This window comes from Solea senegalensis, linkage group LG4, assembly GCF_019176455.1.
Source record: "Solea senegalensis isolate Sse05_10M linkage group LG4, IFAPA_SoseM_1, whole genome shotgun sequence".
In the NCBI taxonomy this organism is placed as follows: Eukaryota; Metazoa; Chordata; class Actinopteri; order Pleuronectiformes; family Soleidae; genus Solea; species Solea senegalensis.
The window spans coordinates 5,323,444-5,348,005 of record NC_058024.1 but is presented as its reverse complement, the minus strand read 5'-3'; the positions used below and the strand labels follow the sequence as shown (position 1 = coordinate 5,348,005).

The 24,562-nt window shown below is 42.7% G+C and overlaps 1 protein-coding gene across 10 annotated transcripts in view; it reads right to left on the bottom strand.

The window, feature by feature from the left end:
- Positions 1-24,562, bottom strand: part of celf4 (CUGBP, Elav-like family member 4) — a 96,318-nt gene that overhangs the window by 48,999 nt on the left and 22,757 nt on the right. For all 10 annotated transcript variants that reach the window (XR_006360276.1, XR_006360280.1, XR_006360277.1 and 7 more), the window contains exon 2: positions 23,189-23,271. Coding sequence is in view for 5 of the 10 variants with exons in the window: in XM_044023892.1 (XP_043879827.1) it covers positions 23,189-23,271 (83 nt within the window). In the remaining 5 variants the exon portion in view is untranslated. The remainder of the gene's footprint in view (positions 1-23,188; positions 23,272-24,562) is intronic.

The following is a 24,562-nucleotide window of genomic DNA, read 5'->3' as shown; positions in this document are numbered from 1 at the left end:
TGTTTGGTATGAGACAGAATGAGTTTTAAAAAAAATCTTTTGTCATTTATTTAAAATATAAAATATATAGACATATCCAGGATGTCTTGCTTTTCATTTTTTGTGTCTCCAATTTGCAGTGATAAGTACAGATGTTTTTTTTTTTAATTAATATTCCAGCATTTTATTCCCAAGAAAGGCAAAATTGTGCATCGAATGCATTAGCGAGAAGTAACATCCTATTAAGTGAAAACAAAATGTTGTGAGATTGTAGTGAGATGTTCCCCCCTCTTAAAAGAGGTCAACTAAAGTGTAGCTTAGGAGGGGAAATCGCTGCACACAGCTGGAGGAATGAAATAAACTTTGTTTGCCTCTGCAGAGGATTGAGAGCTGACAAGAGCTGAATGTTATTTTACTGACAACTATTATGAGACTGATTTGAACCAAGGAATTTTCAATAGAGACTACAAAAGCTGCATAGGCTAGAGCTGAGACACAGAGAGGGGTGCAGGAGGGAAGCACTCGAGGGAAGGAGCAAAAAAGCAGCGAGAGCTGAGGCTGACAAGAGATGATACATGCTTGGTAATAAATGAGAAATAAAGGGAGAAGAAAATAGGAACAGCCTTCTTTTCCCCCAGTTAAAAGTGAGATGCATTGTAGGCCTCGGTTGAGTTATGTTCAGTTTACTTTGAACACATTTTGGCACACCATATTTTAAGTTTGTCTTTTATTTTTACACTTTGAGAGTAAAATGAGCCGGTGCTTGCTAATTTTCCTATGAAGTAATGTAATCAGTAATCTGCGCGCAGGATGCCAGGAGAAGACAAAGAGCTCCCAACATGTGGGCTAGATGAACTTGCTCTCTTGGAACCTTGCCTGGGCAAACAGGAGAATGAGCTTGTAAGGTCTGTGCATCAACACACCCGACACCAGCCAGGACTCTGGTCTGTAACACATGCAGGCTCTGGCAAGGCCTGAAGTCGGAAAAAGCAGGTTTTGATTAGGGATGGGCATGAGAATTTGATTAGAATAACTTTGTATATTCATAATATATATCAAAAAGACACAAAACAGGTTTTTATCAATGATTGCATTTATAAAAACTAATAAAAAAATCATTATACTCTATTATCACAAGGTGGCAGCAGCAGCAAGCATTAGTTATTGGACTTCATGGGATTTAAGAGATTTCTTGAATGCATCTTAAACTGCTACTCTGAGCTCAACACACTGTAGATTGCCCTGCAGAAGTGATGAATATTTACATGGGTCTTTGAATGCATCTCATGAGCTACTCCCATTAGCTCAACACACTGTGGACCCTGCATTACTGTCACTCGCTCTCATGCACTGGAGTTTAGAATATTCAAATATTCTATGAATACAAGCGTTAAATACTCCCATTGAAGCACATGAAGGAATAAGAGTTCAGATTCGATTAGAAAAAAACACATTGGGAAGTGGTTTGGGAACAGTGTGTGTGTGAACACAACCCATCCACAGGATGCATTAGAGCCCGCCCCCTCAGTGGATGTCCTCTGACCTGCTGCAGTGAACTCATATGTAAATCTATTATTTGTAGCAACCACCCTAATAATAACACTGATCCGTCACATGATTTCTTCCTCAGTGGTTCCCAACGTATTTCATGTCACAGCAGTGTGAGTAGAGCTTTGATTCACTCGGCTCATCCAGACTCTTCTCTCATTATTACACCCATTCGCAACTATTCACTCACACGTTCATCCAATTCCAAAACTCATTCATAGATCACATCTATGTGCAGCGCATTTCCCCGTCACTCATCTTTCATACCCCTTCACACAGGACAGGAGCAACGCGGGGGTCAAGTGTCTTGCCCAAGGACACATCAGCATGAACACTAATGGACACTGGACTCGAACCCCACTTCCAGTTGAAAGATTACTCGATCTTCCACTGAGCTACTGTCGCCCCATGTAGTCACAGGAGATGCATCGCAACACTGACTACTTGTGATCCCATCTCTCCGGACAGACGCTTAATTCCAGCTTATAAGTGCCGCCCAATGTCAGCTGAGATTGGCACAGCACCCCTACGACCCTCCTGAGGAGGATAAAGTGGTAGAAGATGGATGGATGGTGCCTGAGAGTGACATTTTTTTTTGTTGGAGGTCTGATATTCATTCATTCATTATGTACCAGTTATCCTTTAGTATGGTCACAAAGGCCTCACAGTCAACAATTCACAATTCAATCACTTTCACAAAAAGAGTTTATGTCTTCACTGACAGGAATCCTACAGTCTTTCCTCCTACCTTCTCACCTTTCTTCATCTCCTTTTGTCCTCATTCTCTTCTTTCCCATGCCTCTTTTCTCTGCTAATGAGCAGGGTAATTAAGGTTGGCCCAGGCCAAAAGGAGAGGGGGAGAGATAGAGGGAGAAGACAAAGTAGGAGGAGAGGAAGAGGAGACCCTGTCTTGTCTAGCCTGGTGCTCCAGATAGCATTAGTTCTCTCACTTTCTCTATCTCTCTACCCCACCTCTCTCTCTCTATGACACATAGCCCTACGCTTAATTAAACATGCCTCAGAGGGAGGGAGAGAAAGTGTGTTCATGTTGGAGAAGAGGAAAGGAGAGGAAAAGAGGAGTGAGGGTGATGTAAATGCAATGGAAGAGGGCAGATAAGAAGCTGGTGATGGAGTGTGAGTGAGGGTGGTGGTGGGTAGGGTGAGTGGAAAGGTGGGGAGATATAGGGCGAGGAGGCTGAAGGGTGTGTGTGGTTAGTGAGCGAGATGGAGATAGAAGGAAGAGCTGGAGGGGGGGGGGTTCAGAGCGAGGTAAGAATGCTGGAGATGAGGACACGTGCAGAGGGAAGAATAAGTTTGGTCTGATGAAGGCAAAAGGGAATTAAAGACTGAGGTAGAGCGCGGGGAATGGGATTACTATAATGGATGAAAATAATAGCGGAGCGACTCCCATGAGAGCGTGCAGTATACACTCTAGAGAAATCTAAGTAGTGAAAATTGCACCAAGAAATAATTTATCTGCATTCTCATTTCAGGACACAAAGCGAGACGAAAACATGACAGCAATCTCAAGCCTTGCTAGCGCCCAGAGGCTGATGAGTTTACAACTCATCAGTCCAAGTGTATCACGTTCGTGACACGGAGTGAATCCGGCATGATTTGAAGTGTGTAGCACGCGGCAGACACATCCACTGGGTCCAACAAGTCTTCCAAGACTAAATGACAAAATATGTTATGGCACACGGACAATGTGCCTTCCAAAACTGTTCCAAATCACTGCTGAGGAATAAATCTGCATCATGTGATGATACAATTGGTTTAGTTTGGTGAGATTTCAGCACAATTGTACTGTAATGTGGTTATGGCTGCTACGAGAAATAAGCCAAATATTCTTAAATTGGGTTACATAGTCTGCCAATGCGGTAAGAAGCTTAAACTTGAAGTTGACTTCAAGGATGTAATGTATAGTTTTTATAAACTTTTTAATTTCTTATCTTTGTACACACACACCAATCCGTGATGATGAATTTAACTTGCCAGGATTAGTTGGAATTTCGTGCTCACCATTGTTTTGGCTTGTTAGTGGTAATTAAAGCTCAAAGTAGTAGTATCTTATTAAGACAATTTTGAGGCTGAGACAAAATTTGTGTAAAACCTGATGATTTTTTTCTATTCAGAAAAAAAAAATATAACCAATTTCCCACAAACAGTGCAATTTAGTGAACACAAAAATGGCTGAGGGTGCAAGTCAAAGATCACCTCAGAACAAATCACACTTTTGGCCGTTAATTTGTGTTGCCGAAATTACTGACTAATTGATATTTTCCTCGTTACTTTGTGGGTCGTCACGATAGACAGTGTACACACTAATCTACAGCCCAAATGTGACCAAATTAGCTTGTTTTCTGGAGTTTATGGGTCACATGTGGATCATCAGCTCTGTTCAAATGCTGTATCTGAAGTGGACGACTTACACAGAAAAGACTCAATGCAGTTTTGAGGCCTATTATTTCCTGCCACGAAGGGACTCAGACCAAATGTGCCACAAATGTAACATTTATTGAAAGAATAGAGGTCAGGATCCTCCCCTGCGGCGCAAAAGTATCTACAGACAAAATGTATAGAATTACAGCAATTACTCAAACCCAGCACTTCAGGCCACTTTGTCGGGACCTCAAGTGCTATTACGGGGACAAAAAAAAGGAATGACCACCTCCGTATTTCACTCCCCATACACTGGCTATTCGATTTATAACCCTGTTAGATTTGAAATTGATTTTAAAATTATATTGCTAACTTTTAAGGTCCTAAATATGTCTTAGATTTATTGACCTGGTATTCGCCCTCACGATCAGTGAGATCTGTGGATGGAGCTCTGCTAGTTTCTCTCGTCAAATCTTGTAGTAAAGGCTATTGGAGCACCCACACTGTGGCTGACCCACTGCAATTAAGACCCACTATCGCTCCTTTTAAAACGTTTGTTGTATTTACATTGAAAAATCACCTTTAATGCTTTTTCTTCTGTGTGATAGCGTTCACTTTTCGTGATTCCTCATCTTCACAGTCTTATTTATTTATAAAAATTTGAATTTGAAGCACTTTTGACACATTATAAACAAAAATGTCCATCGACTTGATTAAATATCACTATGTAAGTTTAGGGCCACAATAATTGCACCAAAATGTGGTTTGCTGTCACTTAAATATACCTTCCAAAAGGTATGAGTGGCAACACGCTGCAGGCCCATGCCAATTAGTGGGCTTTTGCTATTGTCAATAATAAACCAGGCTAATCATGTCTCAATTACGAAAGTGTAATCACATTAAGGGAACGAGACGACTGGTTTCAACCTGGTGATGACGACATGCAATTAGAGCGCAACTGTTACTGTATCGCCGGGATCATATCAATAATTCATCACCACCCGCATTATGTGTTGCCAAAAGATGACACTCGGTGATTAAGAAGTCGATACACGTATGTCTGTCTGCTCGCCAAACACTGACAGCTGATGCCACATAATTGGAGGAAGCCATTCCCGCAGTTCTAAAGACTGAAGCATTTGGAATATAACTAAATAAACCCACAAAAAAGAAACACAAATAGTTCTGGATTTAATTTCGGCGAGTATCCGCTGCTTGTTGTTGTTAATTTTTTGCAAAGGCACAGCGATCCCAAGAGAAGTTATGGAGTCAAAGTAAAGCAGAGTCAGTGAACGGTTGCAGAAAGTCACAAAATAAGTTTTTCTTCTGCCAATATAAGAAATCAGTGCAACTGATGAGCAATACATGATGCCAATTTGTTATAATGTGGCATGATGTGGTAGGGAAATAAAATATAACGGTCTAATCATAAATAGTTAAAATAACGTGAATAAATGTCCCCATTGATGGACCTTGTTATCTTTAATATAACGCTGTCTGTTTATTTTTGCATTTGTCCATTATATGCATAAACTAATGAGTAAACTCTTGCATGAAAGAAACAGATTGAGTGACTGAGCCGCATGTAATAAGTTTAACCTACATAAATAAAAATACTTCACTAATTAAATAACAATTGGCCAATAGAGATTATGGAATGATGGTAAAAACTGGCCCAGTTCATCAGTCTGACACTTGGTGAAAATCATATATATACACATTACACTGCAGCTCTAAATGTTTTGATACAGTACAGAAAAAACATCCCAGCTTGTGACCGCACAGCCCAAACACTCCAATGGAGTCAGCCTCCATTTAAAGCACTTTATTTGTTTTTTGCTTCCAGTGCTTTATTATGTAAGTTTATCTTCTGAAAACCAAGCATACTTGATGAGTCAAGTTTGGCGGTAAATGTTTCTTTGCTCAGGGCATGAGGTGTAAAAGAGGGAAAACATCCATTAAAGAGCCCAAAACATAAAAAAAGCACTGTCAGCTTCCTCAGAAAAGGGAAATAGAAACTTTCTCAAAGTTTAATTACAGAACAGGAGCATTGTCCTCAAAGACTCAAGTCTCAACATCTGGGTTCTGAGCAGGAATTCTATTCTCAGTAGGCGAAGACAGGCAGAGAAAATGGCTTACACGTTCAGATCCTCAGCATGACACAGAAAAACAAAAGGACAGCAGGAAGGAGGGGAAAAAATAGAGATGGAGTGAGCGAGCAGAGTGAGACTGCGACTGACAACGGAGTGTTAAACTTTAATGAATACAGCCCTTCAGACATGATGTAATGAGATCATGAGAAGGAAAATAACAAAGAAATCCCAACGAGACAGAGAGAGTGAAGTTGGGGGCGAGAACGGAAATAAATGCAGTGTCATTGCTGTTGACTCATCATTCAATGTGTAAACACACCGGAATGATAATCCACTCGTGCTGTGCAGTATCCAAAATCTCTGATGGCAAGAATAAAAGAGCATTTCTGTACTTAGCACACAGAATGTATATAAAAATGGATGTGGCCCTCTGATTGGAAAAGTGAAGTCTACAGAAGTAGCAGTTAGCCACCAGGGGTGCAAAAAACAACTTCGTAAATAAGCATACTTCTCCCTTTTTTGATAATGTCAATAACATTTTCTTTTCTTTTAGGCTCTTCAAGGTCACATGATGGGAGTTTTACAAATTGTGTTCCCATGTAGAGTAAAAATGACTATAAAGTTAGTGTCATTGAATAGGTGCCTTGTTGTGAAGTTGATTTTGCATCCATAAGACAATGTCCATTTTGATATAAAGTCTTCAATACCACAGCAAGTGCCTCAATGCAGTATAAAGTGAATACATATTATATTGTTTTAACAGTTTCAGCAGCTAATAATAAGCATAATTATTTCAGATTTTCATTCTCTCGCTCTGTTCATCTGAATAAGCCAAATGCATGTATCTATGTATGTATTCTGTCAGATATACATCACACATGAGCGAGACGCATCCAGTGCGAAGCAGGCCTATGTTCAACATCTGTACCCGCGTCATGCAACTGAATAATGACCAGGATTGCTATTGCAGAACATAATGTCGTATAACCTCATCAACATCATGCCTTCATGGCTCACCATTAGCATGTGAATTCTAAAAAGGCCACTTGACTTTGACTTGAAGCTGAAATTTGTGCCAAAATTTGAAGAAATTTCCTTTAAGGTGTTCCTGAGACACCACGTGCATGAGAGAGACAGAGACAGAGACAGAGAGAGAGAGAGCGAGAGTATGGAGTGGACACATTCAAGCACAGAAAACCAGAAAACATAACGTCCTTCATAAAAAACAGCATAAAAACATAATTCGCTCAGGGGCAGGTAGGCTTAGAAAATGAAGCAGCTCTCTTTGCCTTTAAGGAAGAGTCAACATCAGTTTCTTTATGAGATTAGAGGGGGGAAAAAAATCTATGATGGCAACTCAGAGATGCAGATTTCTCTTGAACTGACTGAACTTTCATTTCTTAGCCGCAGGCCACACTGACTTATATTATCATTTTGGACCAGTGCCTGGATTGAGATGCAGTTATTCAGATGTATTGCTAAGTACTAATGTACAGTGGCTCGCCGGGAAAACGTACTCAGCGTCAGATGCCTTATCGTTGACATGTTGTCATTATTGGTTAAGTATCTTGAGGCAGCTGTAGCTTAGCTGCAACACCAACACCAATTATTGTGTCGTTGTGTTTAATCTAGTGATGCAGTGCAGATGTTGCGTGTCTCTGTGGACACTGTCATGCTCTTAGACACTGTCTTAAATTCTGTTGAGTGCTTGCTTCACTGGTGTCAGTTGTTAATTTGGCGTTATCATGTCTGGGATTAAGGAATGCTGCCGTTAATCTGGGCAGAGGATTGGTGACAAGGCTTAAAACGAGTCACTGGGAAATGCAGTGCGAACGTAGCACCGTCCCGCTACCAAAGGTGTGTCCCCCCCCCTCCCCCCAAATCAATTAAAAGATAAATAGTAATCTTAGCGATTAGAATTTAAAATGTACCAAGGTGAAGAAGCAGACAGTTTAATTATTTGTGTGCAGGCAGAGCTACTCACAGCAGCCATTAAAGGAGAAAATATACACTTAGGTAGCTTACCACTAAGTGCTCCTGCAAGAGCCATGTCAAACTTTTAAGTCCTTCACTGCCCAGGAATATGTGGTACTGTAAGGTAAATTAATTATTGGTTGGAATGGATCCGTGCCAAAGACAACCTTGTTGTGGAACAAAGGTGCTAATTAGGTCTGCATGTGCTGAAGGGCTAACAGAACTCCAGGCTAAGTATTTCAAAACGCTCTGCCCTTTTAACGCAAGCCTCGATTAAACAACCTGTCAAAATACAAATGTTGGTGAAAATCTATTTTGTATTCATAGAGCACTTTTCTGCACTACTACTAGCTGGAAATCGAACCCGTAGCCTGCCAGTTAAAAGACGACTCACTCGACCTCCGAGCCACTGTCGTCACTGGCCTTTAAGTCTTTGCTCTTTGCCACACAAGTGCCAAGACTCCATTAAGGAGGTCGCGTCCGTGCATCTTTGGCCATCATTTATTCAACAATGGCAATTAAACTCTCCCCCACCCAAAGACGGCATGTGGTACTGAAACCTCTTTTAATTATTGGGTAGTAATTAGTTCCCGCGAGCAGTATCATCAGGTATCATCTCCGGTGCCGTTTTCGCAGCCAGTGCACGTCTGAGATGACAAAAGGAGACAGACGAAAAGAAGAGAATCATCTCTGTAACAGAGAATCTGTGTGAGTTAGAATCCTGTCCAAAAACGTTACAAGGTTGTCCCACGAGAAGCATAATCCATCAAAGTGATTTTTCTTCTCTCTCTCTCTCTCTCTCTCTCACACCTCCTCCCCTTTCACCCCCTCCCATCTTTGCAACGTAATCATTTTCCTCTCACAGGGTGTGACATTCATAAAGGATGCTGGTGCAGGTGCCGCATCTTGCCAAAGTTTGGGATGAGTTTTAGAGGTGTACTTACAGTATCGGAATTGCCAGAGGTGAGTTACAATACTCCTTGTCAGACTTACCCTCCGAAATGTCCTTCTTGCCTAGTTTCTTTTTCCCTGCTCTTCTTCATTTCACCCTTTTGTCCTGTCCACCATTGATCCGTTCAGAGAGGATCCCTCAGCTGTACCACATCCCTGCTCCTCCAGGATTTATCTCTATATAATACATATTAGTTGATCGCAGTGGAAAGGAAAACTGCGGATCTCATTCAGAAGACGAACTGCTTGATTGAGTAGACTAAAATGTCAGGGTCTTGTCCCCCCAGTGAAAAAGTTACCAAATAGTTTGGCCAACTGCTAAGGCCACTCCACCACATCTGACTTGCATCAAATGCTCAGGAATCCGGATTAAGATTAGCGACATCTCAAATCTGTCTTGAGCTATACTGGTAGTAATAAATACCAGTTATTCAGCAGGCGAGGAATGTTCTCAGTGAAACTGTGCAAGTCTTTGTGCCGCTTCTTCGTAGGTAAGAGTGTGTTCCTCTGTGAATTCTGTTGTGTTTTTCCATGGCAGGAACGCAGATGTTCGGTCCCTTAAACACCTTTGGTTTCTGCAAAACATCCTCTATGCAAAGTTTCCACGGAGCCCCAATGGAAATGTTGTTTACTTTTACTCTTCATATATATGCCGACAAGCTGTCTGAATATACAAACCTTATCATCACACAAACTTTGTAAGTCAGTCTGCCCCAATCCCCAACTCCTTGCAGATCCCTATTTCAATAATGACCCAACAAATTCTCATTCTCTTGACGTGCAAGTGCAACGCGAGTCAAAACTTTGTCAAATACATAGACGGAGTTAAAACGCACACGCGACCGCTGAAGTAGAAGTACGGGAACAAGGCGGAAAACAAACATCAGCTGACACGTTTGTGGCACATTTGGTTCAGACAGCGTGATTCCCCTCAGGATCTGAGAGAGTGGTAGCGAAGAGAGCAAGCGTGGGAGAGGAGGGCACGGAGAGGAAGAGGGAAAGAGGGCTGGAGACAGAGTGAACACTGTCAGAGCGATTGTTCTTCCAGGTGGAAAGGTGACAAAAGGAAAGTGTGAAAAGTATCATAAGAGAGAGAGAGAGAGAGAGAAGGTTATTGGAGAGAAGGATGGAGAGAGGCCCGAGGTGGAAAGAAAGGAAAAAAGGTTGCAGGAGAGACCGTAAGAGAGTGAAGAGGATATACTCTAAGGATTTCAGATGGTCGTAAGCCAGTCGAATTTCCAGTGTGTCTGCACACAGTACTCACATAACACATGACTTCACTGAGAGAAATACAGAGCAATAAAGTCCTTTCGCTTGGTTGTTGGTGGTGCAGCACATGTCCTCATATATAGATACACACACTCTAGATTTGTATACATATATATATATATAATAATAATAACATAATATGATATATATTATAGGTGAAGGCTGTCTATCTATCTATGGTTCTTTTTTACTCTGTTTGTCTGTCTGTTTGTGAGCAGCACAATCTAAAAAAGTAAAGGATGGTTCTGGATGCAATTTTCTGGGGATGTAGGTTGTGGCCCAAGGACAAAACTATTCGATTTTGTTTGTAATCTGGATCCAGATCTGGATTCCAAAGAATAATTACACTGTGGGAAACTGAGCGGCCTTGGCAGAGGTTTTTCTTCTTTAAGTGCTTTTTGTACTTTCTGTACTTTAGAAATGTTTCGGTTGTGTTTCTCTCTCTCTCTCTCTCCCTATCGCACACAAAATATAAAGTACCGATGGTACCAATAGTCGATGCTCCTAGCAGCAGCATATCAGGCCGTAATGATGGTGTGTCACACACAGTCTGAAAGTATAAACACACACTTTCTGTTGCCTTCCTCTCTCATCCATACATGCACACTCTCTCTCACAAAACACGGAGGAAGGAGCTTAAGTGGGTGAGTCAGAGGGACGCTCTTCCCGAGTCTCACACACACACACACACACACAAACACTCACCCAGCAGAGGTGAGGCGAGCAGCAGAACCCCTGCCTGGTTATATGGAGGGACAGAGTGTTCTGAGTTACTGCACGGCGCAGCCACTCTCCACAGCCGCACCATGCAGAGTCCATAAAGCATGATGGATGACCCATCATCATTTACCTCTTTGGTGACTTCTCAATGCTGTCACACTCAGCCAAGCACATGCAAGCGAGGTGAGACACACCAAAACAGACAGGCAAGCAAAGGCAAGAGTGTAACGACAAAAAAAACAAAACGAGAAAAAAAAAAAAAAAAAAAAAACACAACAAAGGCGATGCAGACAAATTGGTGTTAAAGGAGGATTAGAGAGAGTGACAAAGGGAGGGAGAAAGAGAAGGAGAGAAAAGACAGAGAGATGGATGAGGGTGCATCTTTGATGTTTGCAGGGATTAATGCACACTCTGTCACATAAGCAAACACTTGTCCACACACACACACACACACACACACCATCACAAGAGAACTGAAGCATCTCCTGTCCCGTCTCTCATTTTGATGACAGCAGCCCACACACGTAGAGGCTGTATTTAGAGCATGCAAAATCTCCTGTCTCCTCCACTCGTCTCTCTCCTGCTCCTCTCCATGCCACAGCAAAGGGAGTGAGAGCGAGACAAAGACAGAGAGAGAGACAGAGAGAGAGAGAAAATGAATGAATGGCAGATGCAAAGTGATGACAGTGAGTTTAAATGTCAAAATGGGTGAGATATCAACAATAGGAGCAAGAAAAGTGAAACAAAGGGAAAGTGTGTGTGTGTGTGTCGATGGCGAGAACAGTAAATAACTTCCATTAGAATAACGCAGCCATGGAGCCAGAGGGGGCACAGGGCTTGCAGTCTGTGCTATAGTGGAAAGTGAAGCACTCTGTACATTGTGATGATGCTGGATTTCGGCTCCTGTGCTATTTTAACCTCCTGATCCTGAGGCTGTCTTTCATTCACTTGTGTTCCAGCCACATATTATGCCATGTACTCTATTTTTATTTTCAGTGGGGCACAGTGGTTTAGGACTGCACTTGTGAAAAGTTAAGAGAGTCACAAAAGATGCAGACATTATAATACCCTTCAATACCAAAACAACAGAAGTTTAGTATATATTGATATCATCTTTACACAGTGTGCAAGCACATTTTGAGAACACGCAATTGATATTGAATGTCTTGCTCCAGATTTGTTTCTAAAAGCACAATTCACTGGCATTATCTGGCAATTTATCTGACATTTTATTCTTATGATTGTCAATACTTGAATTGATTTGAAACCTAGGGTTGTAACAGAGGCTTTATGTAGTAAATCATTGAAGTATCCGAGCTCAGCTGAAGATTATCCCAAATGTGCCATGACAGGTTCTATTTGTCAGACATGAGAGAGCTTAACATGTCCTGTGTTCACGCTTGCTGATGGGGATTTCACCGAGTGAGAATCTCCACCAAGAAAATGGAAACAATCACAGATGAGGTTGAAGGCGACATGCAATAAGAATTGTTTCTGCAATCAACATGAAAAAAAAGTAAAGGAAAACTCCAGTGATTTTACACAAAAAGTCTATTAAAAGGGCTTGGGGAGAACTGCTCTGTGTGTGGAAATAAATGTATAAAAGCCTTTTGTGGCTGCAGAGGAAGCAGAGTAAAGTGTGATAAATTGTCTGAAGTTTTGTCAATTGAGTCAGCGTCAGTTGGGGCTAAAGACTTCAAGTGCTGAAGAATTAAATAATCTCGGGTGTGGAGTCGAGCCTTCATCTCTGCTGCAGGCTTGTGGCTTGAAGCAATAGCAGCAACGACTGTAGCGTTAGCCACTAGCAACACACTCAATACTCTGACCAAACTGTTGGCAGCTGACTTGCATCATTAATAATGTAACTGCCAAAGTTTGACAAGAAAAGACACAGACACATAGGTCGTGCGTTGTTCGTCAATGCTAATAGTCATTTAATCCACCTGCTCCTAAAAAACAACATTTTCACTATCGTTGAGTCGACTAAAATCACACACAACAGCCACAACAAACAAAAAAATGGACCCAGTGTGTAAAAACTAGTGACATCTATTGGTGGGACTGCAGATTGCAACACATGGAGAACTCCATGCCTCTCTTTTCCACGTGCGTCACAAAACTACAGTGACCTTCCGCAAACCAGAGAACGTGTTTGTCGCCTTTTTGTGTGGCTATCTTACACTTCAAAATGCAAATCGCTCTATGGTTGGTTTGTCCGTTAAGAGTAAAGAGCGTGAGGCTCTTTCTAAGGCAACAAAAACCAAATTAATTTATTTTAAAGTGATTCTACACTTGTACAAACACACTGTGCTTACTCAGTAGAATTCAATATCTGCCAATAAACCATCCTAAATGTTGCACACTGGACCTTAAGAGCTTCACATGCACTTTAATTAAAAAAAATACAGTGTTTTTAATGTTATTTGTGTCTGGAGTATTGAAGGTGTTAATGTTGGTTGTGGGTGATCACAGTGATTTACTGTTACTCTTAAACCAAAGCCAGTAGGGGAAAACTCCCCACAGCGTTGCAGTATAGTGCAGGACACGGAAAGGAAAGTGTTTCCACCGTACAAACAGAAAGAGTGCAAACGTGAGAGAGAAGGAGCGAGTGGGGGGGAGGGAGGGGTGCACACTACATCTCTGGACAGTGCCTATTGATCGCCACCCAGCACACATCACCACAACTTTCACAAATTGCTATTGAGAAGTGACCTGTAATGCAATTACTGGCCAATCCGGGGCCTTGGCTGCCATCAATTATTAAAAGCTGCCTGAGCCGTGGCCCCCGCTATCCAGCCTCGGTTGGTGCGTTGTGTCATTATCACATCCCCCGGCCACCAGCTCGCCAGCTGCTACAGCTGGGGTCTGGAACAAGATTTGTGAGCGCCGCTTCCCCGCTCCGATGAACATATCAGATAATGTAGGCCAAATGAAGAAATTGAAATCTCTGGATTATATATTCCGCGGGCTACAGTGAAGGTGAGGTGGTGAAGGTCACAGAATGAAATGGTTTGTGGTTTTTCTTGGCGTATTATTCTCACCGAGCATGAGAATTGTATTTACAGTGGAGTAAAAAAAAACCTCTTTGTAAAAGCTGTGGGGTTAGTTTATGCTTCACAAGAACTTTTAGATGTGGAAAAACAACATTAATATTGCAGCGAGACTCACCACTGGGTCCTAGTTTTAAAAACGGTAATGCTGTCAACAAAAGCAATGGCTACCGTTTCTACCTCTAACCTGCTCCGTCTCACTGTCTTTTAATCATCTCCTGCATATTCCCTTATTGCTACACTGTTAGCACTTCTGTAATCACTTATACATTCCTTGAGTGGTTTCTGCCATCAGGGTTATGATGAAAGAAGACAGAGAATACAGCTATGCAAGCATTGCATGATAATTGCCCTTTGCTTTGAACCGACACAATCATTTTTCTTTTAGTTGTTCTCATTATAGAAGCTCTTGTTTAAAGTGGGCTTGTGATTCCCCCGCTACAGTCCCTGTGAAATAATGTATTTCTTATATAGCATAACACCAAAGCAGCATTTTAAACGACTGCAACCAAAGACGAAGCATTGCAGAAAGGAACTTCAATATCAATTTTGAAACACTTGAACAGTTTTATTCCGAATGACTATGAAACCATTTTTGAATAATGTTCATTGCAGTAAATGTCCAATACAATCATTTTTGTTGGGGACGTGGAAAAAAAAAAAAGAAAAAAAAGTGAACTAATTTCACACTAGCGGTTTGTCCGACTTGAAACGCTCCATTTGAAAAAGTGGAAAACTTTGATTAATAGAAAGATCCGCAGAGCAGTAAAGAAAGATATAGTAGCTACAAGGAGTGAAATCACTGAATAAAAATGTTCTCTGCGGTTTAAAAAAAACCCCGTCCTGCACTGACATCTGAGGGAGAGACAGGGGAGTAGAACAGAGTAGTCAAGCAGCACTAATGCATGACAGAAAGGAAAGGTATACAGTATGGACCATTATATTCTCCGACGATCAATAAAACACCGCTCTAATATATAAATTACGTTATAGGTGTGACTGATTTATTGCATTTTATTGTTTTCAGTTATCTGTTCTCTGTTCCTCGACATTTAATGTGCACGGTAAATTAACTGAACAGGCTCCAATAAAAAGATCAGACAACACTGCACTTACTGTTGTGGAAAGATGTACGGTACTGTATGTGTGTGGGGCTGGAGGGCATGGGAAAGATAAGGTGATACAGCAGTGTGACATACAGCTACTCACACAGAAAAGAAATGGACTGGCGGGAATATTTCAAGGCAGCTTTGGTCAGGAAGCCTCAACGCAGCAGGAGGAGGTGAACGTAACACGCATGACCAGGGCTGAAGCCAGACGCACAGCGGTTAGGACGCTATTAAAGCTTCTTTTGGAGAAATAGCTTCAGCCGCAACAGCCCATACCTCTGCGCTTTCCCCCAGTGACAGTCCAGAGCAGTTTTCTCATAAAAATGTGGAGTGTATCAGGTCAATCCATTGTCTGGAGTTGACCTTTCAGACTTGTAGCACACAACCGGGATTTGTCTCACCCAGACAATTTCTCCAACTACTGGAAATACTCCATTCGGATTAGACGAGTTGCGGTGCCTACATGTCATTAACATGCTCGCTGGCGTGCTGCAAATCCTCTGGACAGTTTTAATCACACGTGTGATCAATGCTACATTGAACAGATGTTTCCATCCTAATACAGTTTGGTTAGGAACGGTAAAGCCCTGGGTCAAGCTTGCAGTGGGGCTTGAGTGTGGGCTGAGCCCCATGGCTGCGTCAGCGAGGTACATACAACGCTATTTAAAATTGCCTCAACTTCCATGGGATATTTACACCCGTGGCAAGGCAGTGACATTTTCCTGTCGCCCAATCAGCTGACTGTCTTACTGAACCATTTAACTCTGGTACCCCAGGGGAAATTTAACTGTAGAAGCTGGTTACTTTGGTATTATTTCTAATGGAAATGCAAAAAAAAAAAAACATGCACCGTACTGTACCAAACTGAACCGTTCCACTTGATGGAAACCCAGCTGCTGTAGTACGGAGCTGGCAGAGTTATGGTCAATTAATGGTCAGTCCATGAGCTTCTCCATGTAATGTCTGGATACACACTTGTATATGTCACAGGGCTGCAGCGCGTGTGTGAAAGCAGCTCCAGCCACTGCCATGTTACCGCATCAGTCAGTAAGTACAGGCCAGTTGAGTTCATGAAACAGAAGTTTTCATCCAACTTCCCTTTTTTAATAAAAAAAAAGTGAGCAAACTGCCAGGAAATTATTTCCCTCCCTCTTTCCACGCTGGTTTATACACTGAAGAGTCCCAGTAGTGACATTAACACTTGTAAATGCTCAGTGAAGTGAGCTACTGAGAATGAAGACTCATCGGTGCGTCGTAAGGCTACGCTTTTGTGAATCAATACAACCTCAGGGGAAGGACAAGTTGATTTTAGACAGCGACAATAACTTGAGCCAGCATTCGATGCCGGAAAGAGCTATGATGCATCTGAAATTTTCTGAAGTGGGGACATGCTCACAGACAGAATACAAAAAAAACATTCGAGTTACCCAAGTAAGAGCACTTAACAGAGGTCTTCATGTTGTCCAATCCATTCTTCCGACATCATATCACACTTTTTGGGAATATTGTGGGCTGAAGGCACTTTTATGTCAGCAGTTTGTGGTACGTGTATCTTTAATGGTGTATAGTATAGCATTAACATTACAGTATAACTTGCATAAATGCATAAATGTATCATGACTCGACTTAACGCTAAACAGCACATTATGCAAAACTATTTTTGAATCTTATATACTGTGGAGTCTTGGCCAAGACTCCAAAGTCCCCTTCTTTAAAATGAGATTAACATCAAAACGTAGGTTACTGCAGTGACACAGCATGCGCTATAAAATTGCCCTGTAGTATAAATGTGTGTAATTTCACATTTGGATCATCAATCTATTGACCCAGTGGGTAGCATCATGTGCCACTTCTGAAATGAGTTGGATTACTGGACTAAAGGGAACTGCTGCCTGCACACAGATGAATCTTCCTCATTTGAACAATCTGCTCGAACTCCACTTGGCAGTGGGAGGTTGTAACATCAGGCCTCAAGCCCAGCGATAATAGAAGCATTCAGACTTATATGACAAAGACGGTGTGTAGGCTTCTTGTAATCCTTGTTGTAATTATGATACCATTCATGCATCTCTCTGTATGTATGGCCAAAGGTATATGTGGGCATCCAAACGTTACATTCACGTGTGACTGCAAAACACTATATTTTAGAAGAAGTGACAATTTAGACCACATTGGTAAAGGTAAAGTGCTTCTAGTTGAAAGAAACACAACCTAAACAAACCTGACATCACACCCATGTTAGATTGTGGGTTTCAGAATGTTATGGCACATTCACAGGCGAAAGCTACCAATTGTACATTGGAAAGTAGTTTTTTTGTTTTTTTATTTCTATTTAAATGCTATCAAGCTATCCAACAAACACTTCAGTTTCTGATAGTTTAAGCCCATACGGCCCGGGCACCATGTGGTGCGAGGCATCAAACCGTCAATGAATCAATTCAACCAAAGCCCTGGAAGTCAAACTGCTGTTATCATAGCCCCCACTCCTCTTCTAGAAAGGATTTTCACAAGATTTTACCAACCTTGCCACCGCGATTTGCTCCCATTAAGCCACAAGTGCATTCGTGAGGAAAGGTGGTGGGTGGTGATGCCTGTGACTATGATTTTTGATGAGGTCCAGCTATCTGCGGTCAAGATGTTTCAACACCAGAGTGTTAAAATCCACGCTGGAATCCCTCCGGAAAATGTTACTACAAGATTGGAAAGCCGAGTTTTGTCCGTAAACAATGGCCTGAATGATGAATTAAATTATCCAAATGATTTCATAGATAGATGAGACTGTAGGTAAAAAAACCTTTATGGCTATATCTGACATGGTCAAAGTTCTGAGCAGATATTCAGTTTAGCGTGCCATAAATTTGGAATGAGGTGCAGTGCTTATGTCGACTCCTTTTAAATGAGCAATGGCTTATGGGGAAACTAACCAGTGGGGTAACTTCATCACTCAATCAGGGACAGATGTTGGCTGGTATTGCTGTTGATGTTCAGCCAAAAATTTTAAACAGAACCATGGGCCGCTCATTGAAAGGTGCAAATATCTGGTTCCCTTCAAAGCTCCATCATTTTCATCACCCGACTAAAATTAACATTGCATGCTGTAACATTAGAATATCCCGATGAGTTGAACTGAATGAAATCAGTGTTACTCTGGATTCATTCCAAAAACGACTTCCTGTAATTCTTTCTGGCTTCCTACTGTCTGTTTGGGAGACTCATTTGAATTTTTATTGCAGGCTTATGACCTGCCAGATTCAGGGAGCATATACTGCCTCACTTAAAAGAAGTGCTCCAGTTTTGGACATTGGATAGTGTTCATTTTCTGTTGCACTGACTTGTGGGTGTGAAGAAAACAACCTTTAGGATTCTTTAAGATTCAAAAAAAAAATGGTCTTGAAATGAGTTTTTAAGCCAAAGGGAGGTCAATGTTGGCACACTAATAAAAGTTAAATGCAAAAGAGTGCAATTAAAATAGTTTCAATGAACAAAGAATGGCGTTCAGACTGACATGTCCCTCCATTTTCTGCATTTTACAGCACTGGAAAAATAAGGCAGTAATGGTGGGAGAGCGGAGGTATGTGTGGACCTATAAGCAAATGTAGCTACAATAACAGATGGCAAACAGCAACAAACCATCACCATGTATCAGGAGATACTGGTACTGTACATTTATTTTTTTAAAATAAGGGTGATTAAGATTGTTGAAGAGGGGTTGACTGCAGCATTATTCATGTGGACATGCAGCTAAGCCTGCTACACACTGGCTGTACCACTTATCTAAATCGACAAGTAGGAGCGGACTATTGTACTGGTGCACGCTCAGGGGAAACAAAGTCCTACCTGAGCACCGCCGACACCCGCCCAACAAACACCCCTCCACCCGCTTCACCTGAGGAGCCTGGCAGTTATCGACCAACTTTGGGCAACTTATTGAGAAAAAGCTGCCATGAAACTGGGTCGCAGAAGCCAATCAATGACATGGATTTCTTGCACTGGCATTTTCTCAACTGGGGGGAGGGGAGGGGTGATAAAAGAAGCAGACACAAATCAGTCAGTATGGAGGCACCCGACTATTCCTCTCCTCCCACTCCTGCCATCCACCCACTCTCTCCAAACGTGCCTTCATCAGCCCCTTCCTCATTCCACCCTCCTGCTACTCATTTGCTTCACCGTCTTTTCTCATGTTTGTTTGCCCCCGGGCTGCAAACTCTCTATGCATGATCTGTGTGTGTGTGTGTGTGTGTTTGTGTGAGTGAAAGAGCACTGAAATGATGCATTGATTCACAGTGTTCTATATTTTCTCATCTGGCTCACTATTACAGTGCAAGTCAATCAACTTCTCTCTCGCTCTCTCTCTCACCCCTTTTACTTTCTCTCTATCCCCCAATCTCTCCCCCTCTCTATCTCTCTGTCCACGAGTATCAGAGTATCACATAGTGGAACGGAAATGTTTACAAGGAGTGTTGTATCGCTGCAACAAGACAACGCTTCGGAGTGTCGGGTTTATGTGATGCAAGTATCAGTTGTGTGCACCCGTGCATGCTTGTGTGTATTTTTTTTTTCATTTATACCAGAAACACGCTGCACCGTGCAGTATTCAAGAGGGCATGCTCCTTGTGCACACTGTGTGGGGGCATATGGTAAAATGGAGGCCTGTACTGTATATCTAAGTGTGTTTGAGTCAATGCCAGATCTTTTTTTTTTTTTTCACTTTATTTATTTATTGCATGTGAAAGTATGTGTGCGGGAGGATCTGCTGGTGGGTGTTTGCACCCTGTGTAAGCTCGGGCTCAGCAACTCCACCCTGTGACCCTCATGCACGCACACACAGGCACAACCGCACTCACAAAAGCACATCCTCCCACTTGTGAGGATTTTTGCCAAAATCAATAGAGGCTTTTTAATGCCTCTTGCTGTAGTATAAGCCTGAAACTGGAGCGCAGGATCACAAATACACCAGCCAAGGGCCTGACGTTTGGGACGCGCCCCATTTTTGGCCTGTCTCACGTACCATCTTCCAAAAAAAGACAATGAAGGGATAAAAAAAAAAAGCAACAGCCCTCTGTTTATCAGCTCTGTTACTGTGGACTTAGAGTATTGAATCTCCTCAGTTGCATTTCACAAATTTCCCAGTTTGGGATCAATAGAGTGTGTCTATCTTGTTATCACAGTTACAGACAACAATAAAAATGAAAAACAATTCAAAGTTGTTTCCAAAACCAGAGGCACACTTTTCCCATAGATAGGATAAAATAAAAGGAACCGATTAAAGAAACTTTGCAGCCTAGTTGAAAATGTTGACCCTACTCATTTCCTAACCAACGGACACCGACACGCACAGATGCATGCGTTTGTAAATGAGATGCAACAGATCTAGTTCCTTTATCCATGTTTCTGGTTGGTGTGTTCAGGGGTAGGAGCTGTGGTCGGCAGCCAAAAGAACCATTCACTTGGTGCCGGTGTGACTTTAATGGCAGTGCTTATCGTATTTATGGCCATTAAAGGACTCAGATAAGGATCAAGAACAAAGAGACACAATTAAAGCATAATTGCATTTCCCTGAGCCCTTTGTCTTTTTTCACACAAACAATTTAAGTAAAAGTGGGTCTTGCTTATCCGGCCCAAAAACCCCCTTGGGGCAGTCAGTGGACTGGACATGTGCGGAGAAGGTCTGCTCACTCATGCATCCACTCTTGCACAGAGTGTTCTCTGTTGTGCTGGTTTATCACTCAAATGTTTCTCCCAAATGTAAATGAATGTCCTCAAACTATGCTCTGGTATCACAGTTTCAGTGCCAGCATGGTGGATTTAATTACATTAGCGGGTATTTATTTTCCTATAGCATAACCCTCTGTACTTGCACTTCCTAAAACGGTAATGGAATGAAGGCTGTGAAAACAATTTCTCATCCGTCATGAGTAGTTCAATGTCAGTGTCACTTTAATACCAGTATTTTTGCTTGTCACTTGTTTATCCAGTCTCTCCTGACACTGCTCTCATTCAGTTGTGCAAGCACACTCACACTCACACGCACACGCACACACTCACACACACACACACAACAGCCCATAGTATTTTGTCTGAGCTACACCAACAGCCTACAGCCATGCTTACAGGCCATTTCCACTCGGAAGCCAAATCCCCTCTTCTCTCGGCTCACCTGGCAACGAGAGAAAAAAGGCTGCAGAAAACTTTTTAAATGTAAGGGTAGGGGAGCAACTTTGACGATAAAAAGCACATCAGGACGTGAAGTGAAGGGGAAAGAGGCTTTAAGGGGAGAGGGATTTCATTTGCAGGGTTTGGGTTGTGTTGGCCAGCGAGTGGGGGATTGATGGAGGATGGAAAGAGGGGGAGAAAAAGGTAGGTGGGGGAAAAAAAAAAAAAGAGGGTGTAGTGCTATAAAACGTGCCACTGCCTTTCCCAGGGCCAAGTCCTCGCTCTGTTTCTAATGAACTCATTTATTCTGTTTTGCTGGCTTTACCTCCACCAGCAACAAAAGACAGTCTCCTGCATGGCCTGCCTCTCTGAATGCACCGCTTCAGGGTCTGTGGAGCATCTAGGTCTGTCCTGTGCCATTACTTTTGTTTACTTAACACTCAACATCGATCAAATGCAAACCTGAGACTGTCCTCTACTGGCAAAGGCATCGCTGATTAGCATTTCCTTCTAAAACAACGTTGATCGCAAGTGAGTGATTAGATGTATTTGCTGTTGATGCATTACGAGCATGCAAAGCCAAATACAGTCTCTTTCCCTTGAAGATGTGAAGACAGAATCCTTAAAAAGGGTTGTTTTTGTGCCTGTATATTCTGGTCCGTGTCAAACAATAGCAACAAAGGCAAAAACATCAATCGGCAGCACATTTTGTGAGAACACAAAATCGCATTCTGGTTTAGGCCAAATATTTAATCTCTCCTCCTCCTCCTCCTCTCTCTCTCTCCCTCTCTCCCTCCCTCTCTGTGCGTGAGTATCTGCCTCTCCCTCCCTTCTGTCTTTCTGAATAATATGCCACTGGGAAGTTTAAAAAAAAAAGGAAAGCATGGATCCCCACTCCTCCGCTCTTCTCAGCTGCACGTCTGTGATGTCATAATCACTCACATCAAAGGGTGTGCGCTCAACACGGCGACTGTCAGCTTCCCTGGAGGCGTCATTAAAAACGAACAGAGCAAACTGAGCCAGGCTTGACAGAGACGCATCAAAACTTCCCAACATGCACACACGATGCACGGGCGGGGTGCATGTACCAAGTCAACGTGCACGCTCACACACACACACACACACACACACACACACAGATGCTTGTGCGTGCAGGTGCATGCACACGCATGCATAATATGCATTTCCGAAACATGCATTTAAACACAAATATGTAACCATTTAATGATATAGTAAAGAAAATGCTAACCATATATTACACACACACACACACACACGTGATACCTAACATTCAAATATCTGCCTCTTCTCAATGACTGTCACTTCTCCCTCCTTTTAACATGCATGAGTAGGAGCTGAGCGCTAAAAGCGATGCATCCAGCTGCATCGGCATCTGCTGTGGAGACATACACCTCCGTGATGTACACCCATGTTGTCGCCCATGCAGGGGCCGCAGCACAGCGCGTGCACATTAATGTACAAATAGCCAACAACCGCCCGCCCACCCATGTTTCATCCGTCTCTGTCTATCTCACAGACACTTGCCCACACACACACACGTGCACAAGGCACACACTCATTTACACAAACGGGAGGAAGGACTATAAATAGTTCGCCTATGATGTGATGCTGTGTGTGGTTTCTCCCCATGGGTTTGTGCGTGTGACAGTCAAAGTGAAGAACGAGGGAGGGAGGGGAGGAAAAAGGGGGGTGTGGGGCGGGGACAGGGGAGGCAGAGGAAGAGGGAGGGGTATTTAAGAGGAAGACGGGCTGTGTGTTCATCCCTCATGTACAGCCGTGATAAACAGTACACAAGACATTGGGTCGCCTTTGATTTTATATAAAGCATTATACTCAAATCAGTGTGAGTGAGTGTTGTGTTTGTCTGTGTGATTCCAAAAATGTATTCATGTAGGATTTCGCCTCTGGGTCAACATGGCGTTCTCCGTGTAAGACTTACCCCTGGCAGGGTCTTCTGCTCATGCAATGCATTCTGGGCTTTCAGGGCCGACTCTCTGGCACAGTAGGTAAGGAAGGCACAGCCTGAAATACAGAGAGAGAGAGAGAGAGTTATGTGGTGTGACCTGGGAACAGCAGCCATGTGGTGGGGGGTGGGACTTCAGCAATCATCAGCGAACAGTCAAAACACAACACACACACACACACACACACACACAGCACAGCATGCCTGCAGCCACAACTCTGAAACTCTGTCTACATGGTTGCACAGGGAATTTGCTTGTGTTTGCGAGTGTGCGCCTGTGAGTGTTTCTGCACAATGAACAGCATTTCGGCAACTGAATAAACTGAATATTCCTGTGTATATAAACACAATCCATATTCTCAGCCACAGAGAAATGAAAGGTGGTCCAGGGGGGAAAAAAGAAAGAAAGAAAGAAAGAAAATTCTGTTGCATACACCAGCCACTGCCCCGCAGAACACACTGAATCTGAAAGCGCTTCCTCCCTGACAGTCTGAAATCGTAGTTATCCATTTGTCCATCGCACTGCTCTGGCTGCTGTGACAGCAGGGAGAGACGTTTCACTGACAGCCTCTCTCTCTTCCTTCCCAACCCTCTCCTCCCTCTACCCTTCATTTCAATGTCTCTCTGGTCCATATGTTCCAAGACTACCCACAATCCTCGGTTTTGTTAGCACCTGGGCTGACATGTGGGGGTTGGAGACGCGGGAGGCGCGGAAGACGAAGAAGCCGTGGGGAAATGCGGAAGCCGTTCCCTCGCCGCCCCCCGTTGACAGTGAGGCACGCGCCACTGTCACGGCGCTGACAAACTGTCAATCTGCAGATCAAGGCTAATGATTCATGTGTTTGACAGTTTAATAAAATACTTACAGAGACAATTGCACAATAGGCTGCGGTGACATGATTCACTTCCAGGCAAATTTTCCTCTTTCGGAATATTTTCCCTGTAAATGCCCAGATGCAGACAGTCAAGTAAAATATATGGTGGCCAAGTAAATGTATGGATTGAAAAAAGCTCATGGTGTGATTCATTTGCTAATATGAACGGATGAGCAGTTCTAATTGTTTGGCAAACTAAAGCCTCTTTCACACTCAAATTAGAAGCTATACATTTTGGAACCCAAGTGTAAAGAAGGTTAACACCATGATTAACACCATTGCAATAGCTCGTGTTGGTTCCGCCCTGCAGTGTTCTTTCACCGCTGCGTCACCTGTGCGTGAAATGTGATGTTGCAAACTGCCGTTGTCGTACTCGAGATCGGTCTCGGTCTCGTCTCGGAATCGTCCGCATTTTTACTCGGTCTTGTCTCGGGCTTGGACAAAGCGGACTCGGGATTTTATTTCAAGGCCGGTC